Genomic DNA, 14,892 nt, shown 5'->3' on the forward strand with positions numbered 1-14,892 from the left:
GTGTTTGCATTACGAACACCCGAGGTAGCGAAAATAATGCTTCATGGAAAACCGACACTGCTCTCAAAGGTTGTAATATTTGTATTCGTTCCTCCATTCGCCGCCCTTTAATATGTGCCGCCCCGATGCGTCTCTGCTTTTCTATTACCTTTCTTTATGACAGTGGTATTTTAAATGCGATCAATCCCCAGGAGCGTTACAAAACATTTAATGCCCTGATCATGGCCCCCACATCCTGAACCGGGCCCCCATGCTAGGATCTTTGGTGCCCCCCCTACCCATCTCTAAGGATAAAGACAGTGTGATGCTCTACAGTAGCGTTTTCCAAATGGTGTACGCGGCATCCATTTGAATTAAGGAGTTGTCGAGTATCGATACACAATTAAAAATTTCATCGTACAACCATATAATTTTAAATAATGACATTATTAAAGGAAAATAGCCCCGCAGGCGACTTTTTTTTACTATTAAAGCAAATTTGTGTTGTGTGTTTATCTCACTTATCTGGTCGACTGGCCTCGCCGGACCCCCAGGCTAGAGCTCTGCCAGTCCATCCTTTGTGGGGGCCATGGCCCTGATACACGCTCACAATAAATTATGGATCTGTATGCATCGGTAGATGTTTTCTTCAAGAGAAAAAAAAATAAACAGATCTATTTCGACCACTGCATCTTTCATTCTACTTAGCATCTTTGGAAAGTCGACGTCTCTATCTGATCATTATTTTCTTTTCAAAATTATCAATGATTTTGTTGACTCGCCAAACCTACTCGAAAGGGTGGGTTTCCATTGTCCATCAAGATTTACGCTAAACCAAGCTTTGTACCAAGTCAGTCGTAGTGATTCTAATTATCCACAAAACTCTTTTATTTGGCGCTCTTGTTTAAATTACAATATGTATTTCTCCACCGTTTCTCACCGATCTTTTCAATAATTCACCTGTTTCGTTTAAACGCGCTATCTCCAAAATTTTGTACAATGGACATTGATCGAATTTTAAATGTTATGTTTTTTTTCCGGCCCACGTGCTCGTTAAAAATGATATTGACGCGCGTGTTTGAACATGTACCGATTAAAAAAAAAAATTCGGTTAGGTACATGTTCAAACACGCGCGTTAACATAATTTTACTCCCTTCTTTAATTATAGTTTGTCAATTTATGGCTACGGCCGTATGTTGTAGCTTAACTACTGGGGAATGCCAAAAGAAATGGCGTATTTCAAAAAAACACTACCTTATTCTTAGGTCAATAATTATTATAAAACAATCATTATTCATAAGATGTTTATCACACTTGAATGGTCAAAGACATAGCTTATAATAAGTATCTTTAGAATCATCTTCAAATGTGTTAATCTTGCCGATTTTTTGAATAATAAAATGCCTAATTCTTGTCAAATTTGGGATCACAGAGATTATCAATATAATTTTTTATCGTGAATATTTTACAAAAATTATCTCGTAATAAATTATACTAATGGTTTTATAAATGCGTTTAAAAATTAATAAATGTAAAAAATCTTAACACCACTGCACAGTTATGTACCGAAATATGACTATATTCTAAAACATTAGAGCGAGAGGTTTAAAAGAATACTATTTTATGTAACAAAAATACTTTATGCAGTCATCAAATGTTTAAAATAACTATAAAGGATAATAAGGCTTCAAAATTATGTAAATAGATTATCTACAACGTTTAAGGAGTGTCCAGTATCATGGTTTGAAAATACAATAAAAACTCAATTTTGTCCTTCGACGAGCATGTCCCCCATTACGGCAAATAATTTTCAACTATAGGCGCAACGAAATTTTGGACTCGCTGGCACTCGGAGACCGAACGTCGAGGTGTGAATACGCCAATTTGTTTCGTGATGGCGACGGGGGTATTAATTCTTAAATCGTCTAAAGATGACTAAAAACGTTACCCATTTACTTTAAAAAGAAAACATGTCAATGAATATATTATTATTGTTACTAATAGAACAATAAACAGAACATTAAATGGACGCATGTTGGATTTATATGACAAATTATATTTCGTACGGCATGCGTCATTTGCACCCGCGACCCGCAATCCGCGCATCGCCTAGCCACGATCTTTTTAGACCATGCCTCAACTGAGGTATAGCCTTAAGATCACCCATATTATGTATACATTTCAATAATTCTTAACACATATTATATAATAATATATTTATATATTTAAAAAAATGTTAACTTTTTGTCTATAATTATTCATCATACTTCCTCATTTTTCTTATGTAATTTCTTTATAAGTAGGTACTTATGTTCTTATACTTTGCTGTTTGCAATAACATGTCACTACTCTATTTTTGAACATATTTTTGTAATCAAAATGTAACTGTTTATTTTCATAATAAATATTAATAAAAAAAATAACATAATATCCTTCCTCACTACGGTGACCATTCATCATTTATGTTGGCACTGCGTCATTTAAATTCATTTTTATTTCAAAAGCACATTAGACATAAGTCCTTCAATTCAAACTCCGTACCTATTTTATTACCCTGACAATATTATCATGGACGATGGGTAACGTTTGAAAACGACATGGGTTCCGGAACTTTCAGAAAAATCCGATCTGATGACGGGACTACCGAACCATTCGTCAACCCGACAAAAAGCATCGGGAATTTATATCAGTATCACCGTTATTGTAATGGTGTCAGAACAGATTATGCCATTCGGCAGACCTGACAAAAAAGTGAGTGTCATTTTTTTCCAGATGCTTCGTCCATATTAATGTCATTGGATAGATCAGATTGAACTTTGAATTTTGTACGTCGTCTCTATTAATATTGTCAGGGTTCCTGTGTATTTTGATGACCTCATTTCCAAAATGAAAAAGATGTAATACTGAGCATGCTAATAATTCGATCAATGCAGTAAATTGTAGAAAACTGTGATAATTATTGCACACCTTGTATATATTCAAGATGAAGATAATATGGTTTGTAAACACAGAACCGTTAATAAACTGTGTTGCCTATTTTTGTAAACCTTTGCTGCTAGGAAAATTCTTGTCTACACCATTTGTTCAAATAATATATAGTGCACGTCCTCATCTGCAAACATAAGTAAATGTAGTTTTGACAGTCAACATCGTACAAAAATAAATAAATTGTACTTGTAAGTAAGTATATAAAAAAAATAATTCTATACATTATGACCAAACTTTTTCATTTTCTTTCGTCATTTTGTATGATTTAAAAAAAATAGATATGTGTATTGTATACACTTCTTTTCATTACATAGGTAAAACAAGCAAATAACTTTGGATCTCGTTCAAAAACATTAAGCATTGCTGCAAAGAAAGTTGATATCTATGTAACATAAATTAACGTGGTAACATAAATTAATAAGGTGTACCTATACACTTTTTAATATATTTTTTTACTTGTGGTGTGCCGTGGAATTCTGGGAAGACCTTTAGTGTGCCGTGGGTGAGAAAAAGTGGCGGAGCACTGGACTATAGTATCAACTATCAATGAATAATAAAATTATCGATATAGATGGGTTTGTAGCATCAATATCAAGAAAGCATTGTTGAATCAGCAAAGACTTTCATTTTAATCCATCACATAAACACTGGCTCAATGAATAAAGTTTTTTATTGTCAATGAGATGGATACAATAATACTTAATCAAATTTGTTTGAAAAATGTTTGAAATAAAGTTATATTATTGGTATTCGGATAGTTGTTTTTATTTTACATGCACATCATTTTTACTTTCGAAGTCTATAATAATAAATGTCAGTTGTAGACATTGATATACTACTAGATGAGCAGTTCCCATACAAGTGTCATTTTAAAAATGTACCACAAAAGATATAACGATATAACGAAGATATAATCGTCTTATAATATTTCCTTGTAGGTATAATGCGTTAAGGCCGTTAACATGGATTCCCGAATTTCACCCGTATTGCCCTGGCTGTAAAACTAAATTTGCGTTCTTGGAATAGTGAACCTAAGGGTTGCTGCAACGCAATACAGACAGAGCAAGTCGTCATGCGCTGACTATTAGTTAGAGTAAGATGCAAGCTAGACCGGGCTTACTCAGTAAGTTTTAACAAAGGTCGACTCGCTGAAAATCGGGCGTCATTTTAAGAAGCATATGATTCATCCAGTAGTATATCAATGGTTGTAGAGTTTAATTATTAATGTTTGACTGGCAAATTGCTATATCTGCGACTATCACCATGGCTTGCACGAGACCGTTTGCCATGGCTAGAGATCCGCACATCAGCAAATCCTCTTTCAGAGTGACGATGTAAAGAGCTGCCTCCTCCGACTGCAATGACAAACATAATACCAATTTAACATTATGTAGTAAATATCCCTTCAAATGGGCCAAGGCCCACTATAGTCAGGCCGTCACACGAAACTATAAGCTTCAATGGTAGTGATACTTACTGCCCATACTTCGAGTGCAATATGGTAAATTGTTTGTAGTTAATTATAGTTGGTCATATTGAAATAAATGGTAATAATTTTAACAAAATATGCAATCGAAAATCTTCATTTAATTGCTAACCAGTTATCGTATTGCATTCGAAGATAATCAGTTGGTAGCACCACCATCGTAATTCGCAATTCAGTTTCCACGGCCTATATTATAGTCGGTTTTGAAATTGACGCATCGACGGCCCTTTGGAACGTGGTGCAGTTTCAAGAGTTTGAATCTTAATGAACCTTATGTATGGTGCTTTGTCAATAATCGATTGAGCCCATGGAACCTTAAGTTGACCTGCCTTCGCTAACACATATAAAATAAGTAGGTTAAGAAAAACTATTTATTTGTTGTGCCGGTAAGGGTGTCAACATAGTGCCAAGGATAGCTATAAATGTCAATAGTCCTAATTCTGTGGTAGGTATTCAAAGTGTGCGGTGCAATCATAAAGGGGGGGTGACAGGGCTACAGCCTGGGGGCCCGGACTTGGGAGGGGGGGGGGGGGCATGGCGTGGTGGGTCGATCAGTTGTGAGATAAACACACACCAAAAATTTGTTATATTATTAAAAAAACCATCATGCGGCGCTATTTTACTTTGAAAACTATGAAGTTGTGCAATACAATATGATGTGATATAATTGATTGATAAATCTACATGATAATTCACGTGTATATCATTTTATATTATAATTATTTTTATTGTTTCCTGAATGATAAAAATGGCTATTTATCCAATATCGGAGAGTCGAATGTTACTTGGCTACCGCAAGAGGGAGTTGCGACCAGTGGTTCATAATATGATACCAACTGCCGACAACTCAATAATTCAAGGGGATATATTTAAAAATATAGAAAATCGCTAAAATACACGGAATACCATTTGGGGAACACTGATGTAGAACATCACACTGCCTTTAACCTTGGTGATAGGTAGGGGGGCGCCAAACTTCCTGGTCTAGGGGCCCGCTTCAGGATGTGGAAAACCGGAAAACCTGGAGAGACTGGTGGTTTTGGGTGGTCTCCAGGGAAGGCGAAGCAGAGGAAGAGCGTCTACGCGCTGGAGCGACCAAGTGAAAGAGCTGACCGGGGCACAATTCATTCTTAAATTGATTATTGCATTATAAATTATAATACACTAATTATGCAATTACAATAAAAACAAGTAAGTAACTATAATTGTTGCTGTGTATAGGTACCTACTGTACACAGTTCCCTGGTACTGTATTAATATACCTACCTACATAATATGAAGAATGTCTATTCACTATTGCAGTGACGTCCCGAGAAAAAATGCCACCCTTAGACAGCGCCAAAATGCTGACACATTTTTTTGTACATTATTTTTTATCATCCTTTCATGACTCCAATATCTAAAAAATGTGTTGTATGGATACATTACTAACAAAATATATAGGTACCACTGAAACAACAAAATTGGGCGATCCGTAATGCTTTTCTTCTTCACAAAACTTTGCAACATTTGTAAAGGTATTTTTAGACCGAGATCGTAAAGGTTTAGGCATTATTATATTAAATCGATAATCGATATAATGACGGCGCGACTCTTCGATACATACTAAAATCGTGGACCAAGAGCGGTAGGTGGGACGCTCTGTAAGAGGGGGCACTGGTTAATAAGTCATACTGTAATTATTATTACTAGGGATTCGGAGGGCAACAGAACTAAACTAGACATCGCAAACCCGACAAAAAAATACACTGCTGCTAATTCTGTTATGTTAATTAATACATTTCCAATCACTGAGCTGATTTTTTTAATGGAAAGATATTTTCGTTATTATTAAGTTTAGGTAGCTATTCCTATAATATACCAAATTATTCTCCTCGATTTGCCGCCCTTTACTTAACTGTCGCCCCCAAGCGACGTTCAATCTGCCTACCCCCACGGGACGTCACTGCACTATTGCAATACAGTAGCTTAGCTTTTTTGTATAACAACTTTTTATACATAATAATATATCATAAACATACTTATAAGTTATTTTTTACAATCACAAATTTCCAGTGAGTGCACTGATCGTTATAATATCATATTATTAGTTATAATAATATTGCAGAATAATAGGTAGGTACTATGTAACTTATCTGCAGTTATGCCACCGTTTCATTAGGTACTGACTTTATGTAATTGTTTGCAGATAACTTGTCAGACTTGTTTAATTAATATTATTATCATTTACAACATCTATTATACAATAATATAATTCCGTATGTATTCTACAAATGAAATTTTATGAAAACCACTGAACCGATCTCGGTGGTTGACGGCTTGAATGAAAGCCTTGGGTCTCAAGAAAAGTGAAAAAATGAAATGTATTACAAATATAACTAACGGCTACGCGATTTGCGCGTCTACGATGCATAGTAATAATATCTGAATTAAATTACCGATACTGATATCCATGGCCCCCTTGTGGGGAAGGCTGACAGGCCTCTAGCCTGGGGGCCCGGTCTCAGGAAGGGCGCGGCGTGGCGAGTCAATCAGATAAGTGAGATAAAAACAAAACTAATTTGGTCTAATAGTAAAAAAAGTCATCTGCGGCGCTATTTTCCTTCAATAATGTTATTATCTAAATTTATGTGGTTGTACGATACAATTTTTAACTGTTTATACTCGTCAACTTCATTCAAATGGATGTATTAAAATATAAAAAAAATACTAAATATACACATTAATTTTACAGCATACATCACTTGGAAAACGCTACTGTAGAGCGTCACACTACCTTTATCCTTAGCGATAGGTAGGGGGGGCGTCAAAGATCCTAGCCCGTGGGCTCGCTTCAGGATGTGGGGGGCATGCTGGTATCCTCTATCACTAAGATTAAAGGCAGTATGGCCCTCTACAGTTACGTTTTCAAAATGGTGATCGAGGTAAAATAATTAAGAGTATTTAGTAAAAGTATACTTTTTAGTGATTTTTAATATTTTATAATACATTCACATGAATTATTAAATTGTCGAGTATCGACATACATCAAAAATTGCATCGTATAACTACATGTTTTAAAACCATAATCGACATTAACATTTGAAGTAAATTGGCTTAACTTAAATTAACTTTTTTACTATTAGGGTCAATTTGTGATCGGTATTTATCTCACTTATCTGGTTAACCCACTACGCCGGGCCCCTCCTGAGCCCGGGCCCTTAGGCTAGAGCCCTGTCAGCCCCCCTCTCCTTCCTTGTGGGTGCCATGCTGGTATGATATTGAAAGAAATGTGTTGATATTTTTTGATATCCCTAACAGTGGTTACTTACTTTTTGAGTCATCAGTAATCCTAGAACAGAGAATTGCTTGATTGCGCTTGACGCAGTTCTGGCTTTGCATGCAAACTGTCCTGGGTTGAGAATCGGACCTAGCGCACCGAGAGTGTTCTGTCCACATGCAGAATTGTTTCTAGCCACCACTTGAGCTAGCGCAGTTGCGCTTTGTTCATAGGTAACCATGTCTTCCACTATATTTTGTCCTTCATTTATTTTAGCTTGGATGCACTCTGCAGAATCTTCCAAAATGATATTGTTTATATTTCCGAGTTTTAAGTCGTTATCCTATAAATAGTTATAATTAGCATAATATTATTCCAATAATATGATTTCGTGGTGCATAGATAACAAACTATATTCATAGTGCTTATCAAAATAATCATGATGGATTTATATTACAGTTAAGACGTTACGAGTTACAGACAGTTACGGGTCATGAATCGACCGTAATTGCGAATAACATTCATTTAGCTCAAGACAACTGGTGCGTGTAGTTTGTAACCACGGATTATTGATTAATACAATACAAACTGATTCAGAAGATACTTCTGAATACCTGGAAAGCCGTGATACCGGCTCTCATCATTCATGCAACCTATCATCATCATTCATCAACCTCATATATCATTCATCAACAGTGTACCGTCAAGTGCCGCGCACCGGGTAACAAAACAAACCAGACCACCATCAACATCAAAAAAGGTCAGTGTCTGGCATCCTGTTAAACCACACCCCCCCCTAGATCCATAATTCACCAACCACCAGCATCACCTTCAAATTACAGTCCACTGCTAAAAGCGCACACCACAAACCACATGCCAAACACAAAATGCAAAATCAATGAAAAACACACACACACATACCATATTATGTATTGTGCTTTTACCATAGATAATAATTAATATGTATTATGAATTATTTTAACAGAATATTTGTCATATATTATATTTTATACAATTATTTTAATTATTTGCATTTGACCTAAGAAACATTAATTATAATTCCACTACATTATAATTCATTTTATTTGCTGTATGTGGGACCTCAGAGACATACTCACCTATTAGGAAAAAACATTTTTTGAAAAAAATATTGGTAAATAGCTGATTTAAACTTCATTCATCGGGTTCCTTCCAATGTGCTTTACCAATTAAACAACCTGTGCCATACCTAACCCTGCGTTCAAAGTGTTTCAAATTTCATTAATATTGGTGACTATCTTTTGTGATTTTGGATTTTACGATAGCTAAGTATGTATACATATATTGTGTAATATTTACAATTTTAATAATTTATTTGTTTATGTTGCATTTGGGCCAAAATTATAATTATTATTCCACTGCTCTATAATTGTGATTTTGTATCGTATTAATAGGATTATAAATGGAGGACTATTTCGGATGTCACACCATTATCAATAATATTATAATATGAATAAGATGTTTTCGCTTTAAGTATTTTACTTACCATAAGAGACAAGTTAAATATGTTTAACAGCTTGAACAAATCGTTTATTTCTGTAGCATGATGTGATAACCAAAATCGCTATCGATAAAAAATACTATTTTGTGGAATCTAATATAATGGACAATAATACTGTTATAGACTGGAATTCTAGAAAGTAAGTGCTATTTCAATGGTCATTAATATCTTTGCAAAATGTAGCTTATGTGTTACACTTAAAGTATCACTTTTAAAATAATGGTGGTTTAATATTTTAAATTCATTCAAACGCCAAGACAGAATATATGGCCACTATAGTAAGTACATAATATATGGAATGGAAGTACCAATAATAATGGTCTTTTTATATTGATCGATGATCAGTTATTATGTATTCACACATCAATTTTATCATGCCGTAACTCACCACCATCTTTCGTGGAGTCCTAGAAACAGATGCATAGATGTCGCTATTACCCTTGGCTTATACACGCCCAAGCTACACAATACTACGACAATGACATTTCGTTTCTTGTTCTCATTCAATTATCTTTTTTCAAGACATTATTAAATATTTTTTAATAAAAACACCGTAGTTATTATAAATTGAATAACTGCAAATGCACAGTAAATATATTAATTATTTAATGGTTGCATCGCATTATCAGTGGTTTAATTTAATAAATGCGCACACCGTGGATAGTGTGACCCTTGCGTGAAATGAGTATGTGGGACATAAGCCATTTATGAATTAGTGTCTGTATTTTATTTCATACTTACTTTAAACTCAAAAATCTATTGAACATACATAATTTTTTGAAAAACACTTCTGAGAAAATATATTATAACCAATAGACAAAATCTTTTTTGAAAAATGTAAGACACCCGGCAGGAATCGAACCAGCCTTTCTTGGGTTTACGCCCCGTGCGCATTGTCCACTATGCTACAAGGTGACATACTAATTACAACAATTTTTAACTATTGGCCATTAATACCTGCTCATCAGCGCTCTTCCAAATCAAGCGACTACTATTAAACAGTTATGTTTTTAAATCTTGTGAATTATTTAATCAAAAATCTATATTAAAACGTCTTTTTGAGATCCCCGGGGTTCCAGCGGCTAGCTCAGGCGTCCATCGAACCCCGGATTCACAAAAAAAAAGTACGATATATTTGAGGGTGGAATTAAATAAAACCACGTCTGTCTCGTGTAACTTGGTATTCCTTATATTTTACACTTTCTTTACATGTTTAGGTTTTTACAATTAGTTACGCAGGTCCGTATATGTCGGAAAGGGGACGCTTACTCATTTTTTTTTCTTTTTAAATTTCGCGTACCGACGCCGTCCAGCAAAAAGGACTCTCGTGATTGGCCAAATTTTATCGCGTGATCTTTGATTCGGCGAATCACGAGCCTGACCCTGGCGCCGGCGCGCGAGGATTTCACGCACAATGCGCGGCAAAATTTATTATATTTAAATACTTATATTTAGTCTTAAAATTATCGCTTTCATCCATCATCATTTATACTTTTTAAATTAAATTAAATTTATCTTAATTACACCTCCGCCCAATATGTGATTTTCACACACCGGACGAAGGCCCTTACTTATAAATAAAAAAATACTTACGTGGTTGAGCAAGGAATCAGATTAGATGTTTTATGAAGCCGTTTCTAGAGGTCAGGGTTACGTTTCGACTTCAGCTACTAAATGATTATTTTACACCGGGAGAAGCCCGCCTGTAACAGGGGTGTATCATTTTGTTGAAACTTTCGGTGAATTTTTTGTAAAGAGCATCATTTTCACAATCAATAATTAAAATATGAATTTAGTGGGATTTGGCGTTTGTCTGACTTACTTAACACATTGACTGGATAATTACTTTTTAATTACCACATTTAAATAGCATGCTAATTATATAGAATGGCCACCTAAATCGTTCGCCATTAGCGTCCAATGTATAAAGTGATAATTTTTATGATAACACTACATCAAACATGCTCATTATTATTTCATTACACATAATTTATCCATCAACAATTGACGTTCAGAAAAAAATTGAGCGTTCTCGTCAATAATCAGTATATACTTACTAGATGAAATTTCCCTAACAAACTAAATACTCTTTTTCTGCGATTATTTTGACAGCTGTCACTTGCTGACTTAAGTAGTTATGTATGGCTTTACATCTGACCCTTAGTAGCGAGAGTCCATATCTGGATGGAAAAGGACTGAATACAAAATAAAACTTCCTACCTTTACACAAGATGCCATGACCCCTCGGGTTGCGTTAATCGTTTGAATAACAAGCGCAGTAATGTTTTGACCATGTTGATTGATATTTGTTATTTCTGAATTGAAATGCTGTTGAAGATCGCCACTGATTTGGAGGATCTGTTGTTCGAGTTGGTCAGCGTGCTGATGCATATCCGCGGCAGCATTGAATACATTTTGCAAGATGCTGTTGATGGTATCGTCTGCGGAGAAGGACTGAGAAATGTTCACAGACCAACTCACCGAGAAGGTACCGGCACTCTGCTGCAATAATAAAATTCCCGATACTATTCATATACCTATATCATACAGGGGCGGGTCTAGCAGTAAGCGGACTAACCGGCCGCGTGGGGCCCTGAGATCTTGAAATGTCTTTAAAGAATTGAAGAGTGACATTCCAAACCGGCCTTAGTCCAAAATTACAAATTTTCATGTTTTGATGGAATCCGATAGAGTGTGTTGAGATCTATATTCTCACTAAAACTTATATTTTACAAAAAATCCAAAGTCTCTTAAATTTGATGTCGAAATGTGCCTTTTTTCTCAAAACAGCACTAAGGTAATGGTTGATTCTTTCCAAACTGGCCTAAGGATATATGCGCATGCGCAGTTGAACTCTTTTTGCTACATTTACGCTTCAAGCGGCCATAATATAATATTGTAACACGTCAGATTAGAAATGTCAGACGAAATATTAGAGAATTTGTGTTTTATAAGTTCATGTGCACATTTTTATTGAAAATGATCCTACATTGTAGTATTATTTGCCTTTTTTTTTCTCAAAACAGCACTAAGGTAACGGTTGATTCTTTCCAAACTGGCCTAAGGATATATGCGCATGCGCAGTTGAACTCTTTTTGCTACATTTACGCTTCAAGCGGCCATAATATAATATTGTAACACGTCAGATTAGAAATGTCAGACGAAATATTAGAGAATTTGTGTTTTATAAGTTCATGTGCACATCAGTAAACTATTTTTTTATTGAAAATGATCCTACATTGTAGTATTATTATATAATATATTATTATGCTGTAAAAGTTACAATGTTTACCTTTTTATCAAAAAATGCATCAAAGTGAAAGAAATTTTATATAATTTTTATTCATTAATCATCCCAACAGAACTGTCCATGACCACATTCTATTACACAATCATAATTGTATACACAAAAGACACTAAACTTTATTTTATTGTGTCCCAAACTGTACTTAGTACAGACTTAGGGCCATTTTGAAAAAAAAGTCAGTTTTTGAATGAATTTTTTTGGAGTTTTACTATACTTTTTAAAGTTATTTATATACTATGTTTTCGAGTCTTTGAATTTTCTATAAAATTGCCAAACATTATAGTACCGAAAAGTTAAGAGGTAAATTGCAAATCACAAAAATATGATTATCTCAAAATCAGATTTTTAGACTTAGGCCGGTTTGGAATGTCACTCTTCAATTGTCTTACAGACGGATTTTGATAATTTCTGTGATTGGGTGCAGTTCATCGTTTACTTTATTATGGTCTCGCTACTAAACAGTGGAATGCGAACTATTGAAAGGATCTATCCTACTGAAATCATTAGAAAATTTCATCAATAATTTCCGAGAAGAATATGAAAAAGTTGAAAAAGAAGCAACTGATTTATCAGGATTATCCTTTAATGATAAATATGGACAAACTCGTAGACAACAAAAAATAAAAATGTTTTTTGATGAAAACAATGAAGTCGGACATGAATCTACAACTAGAGAAGATTTCAAAGTAAATTAATTTTATGTCATATGTGATAAGACCAAGGCAGAACTATCACAAAGAACACAAACATATGAAATAGTTATAGAGCCTTTTCGGATAATATTATAATATTTTTTGATTGGAATCTATCAATGGAAGAAAAAAAGAATGCGATAAAAACATTGATGGATATTTACAAAGAGGACATTGATATTTGTACTTTTGGAGATGAATTTGACCATTTTTTTAATATTTCTTAAAGAAAACATGGATACTATTAAAACCACACCAGACATCTATTGAGCCGCCAAAGAAATGTCTTGAACATTCCCAAATGTAGAAATATTATTGAATTTTTTTAAACAATCCCCTTATCTAATGCGTCGGGTGAAAGATGGTTTTCTGTTTTAAAGCGTGTAAAAAAATATTTGAGAAGAAGATTAAGATTTTGAAGAAGAAAGATTAAATAGTAAGTTATTGCTAGTACAATTATTTGTCTGCGTAAATAGGGTTGAATATTATTGTCTAATGGATTTAAGTTTTTTACTATTCCATTTTAGTCGTTTCTTGCGACCCGGGTTTCGCCTTTCGGCATCTTCAGGCTCTGTGTACACTCACCAAAGGCAAACATACACTTTGTTTGTTGTCAAATGGAATAGTACAAAACTTAAATCCATTACAATTTAAATACAAATTCCATCAAGTACCTTCGGTCAATAGTATTAATAGAATATTATTGTGTTTAAATAACATACCATCTAACAATGAACACCCAGGGGTATTCGGAGTAAATTGAGTTCTCTATGTAAACTATGTCAAATTTAATAAGACACAATATTCATAGTCACCTGTAAATTGTTAACTTTAAAATAAAGTGCTTAAATTTTAGTGAAAATTTAATTTCAAAAACTAGATATTAGAAATAATATGTGGTTTGTGTTTCCCCCCTCACAGCATGGCGTTGCTTCAAAAGTCATCGCACACCACTGATATAATATGTATAATATTACATAACATAATAATAATAAAAACACTTCAAAAATCAATTGACAATGTTTGTTTGTTGGCCAACACCATTCAGATAAATGAGATGTGCAAAAGCACTAGATACACACCAAATAAAACTATAATATTTTAAATTACTTTTATCATACCTTTACAGCAGATGCTGCCACCAAAATCAGCAAAATGGCCGAGAGCTCCATATTTTGCAATAGCTCCACCTGTACAATTACTTCTAATCACAGAAATTCTTGAAATATATATATAGTTGGTAAGTAAGTAGCAACTATTAATAATGCCTTTAGATGTAGAAATATTACAAACGAGGCTATTAATTTCAATGTCGGTAACCTCCATTAATTTTTTTTTTGTAGGTATTTTTCTTGATTCTGTAAGTACTTTTCCATCGTATGTGTATTTATAAAATATCAAATCCAGCTCCGTTTGATTGGTAAACCGTTTATATTCACCAGGCGCCATTTTATATATTTTATGTCTAACTTTAAACATGATGTTTTATATTGTAATGATGTTGAGAAAATTTTAATTCTATTCTAATAATAATTTTCTACTAATTAATGTTTCCAAAAAGAAAATATTCTATTTGCAGTCCGAATAATATGTTTGATGGTTTTTTGCTATTATCCCAAAATGGTGGAATATGGAGGTTT

At 34.1% G+C, this 14,892-nt stretch overlaps 1 protein-coding gene across 1 annotated transcript; it reads right to left on the reverse strand.

Moving 5' to 3' along the window:
- Nucleotides 1-3,622: 3,622 nt before the first annotated feature.
- Nucleotides 3,623-14,492, reverse strand: LOC147079163 (uncharacterized). Its single transcript, XM_085953865.1, has 4 exons — nucleotides 14,374-14,492; nucleotides 11,474-11,755; nucleotides 7,766-8,056; nucleotides 3,623-4,323 (listed from the first exon to the last, which is right to left on the reverse strand). Exons 1-4 carry the CDS (start codon nucleotides 14,422-14,424, stop codon nucleotides 4,183-4,185), a joined length of 765 nt encoding a protein of 254 aa, XP_085809991.1. The 5' UTR covers nucleotides 14,425-14,492; the 3' UTR covers nucleotides 3,623-4,182.
- Between the last annotated feature and the right edge of the window lie 400 nt (nucleotides 14,493-14,892).

Source organism: Rhyacophila brunnea, unplaced genomic scaffold (genome assembly GCF_057557595.1).
Source record: "Rhyacophila brunnea isolate RB1 unplaced genomic scaffold, BYU_Rbru_1.0 scaffold_10, whole genome shotgun sequence".
NCBI lineage: Eukaryota > Metazoa > Arthropoda > Insecta > Trichoptera > Rhyacophilidae > Rhyacophila > Rhyacophila brunnea.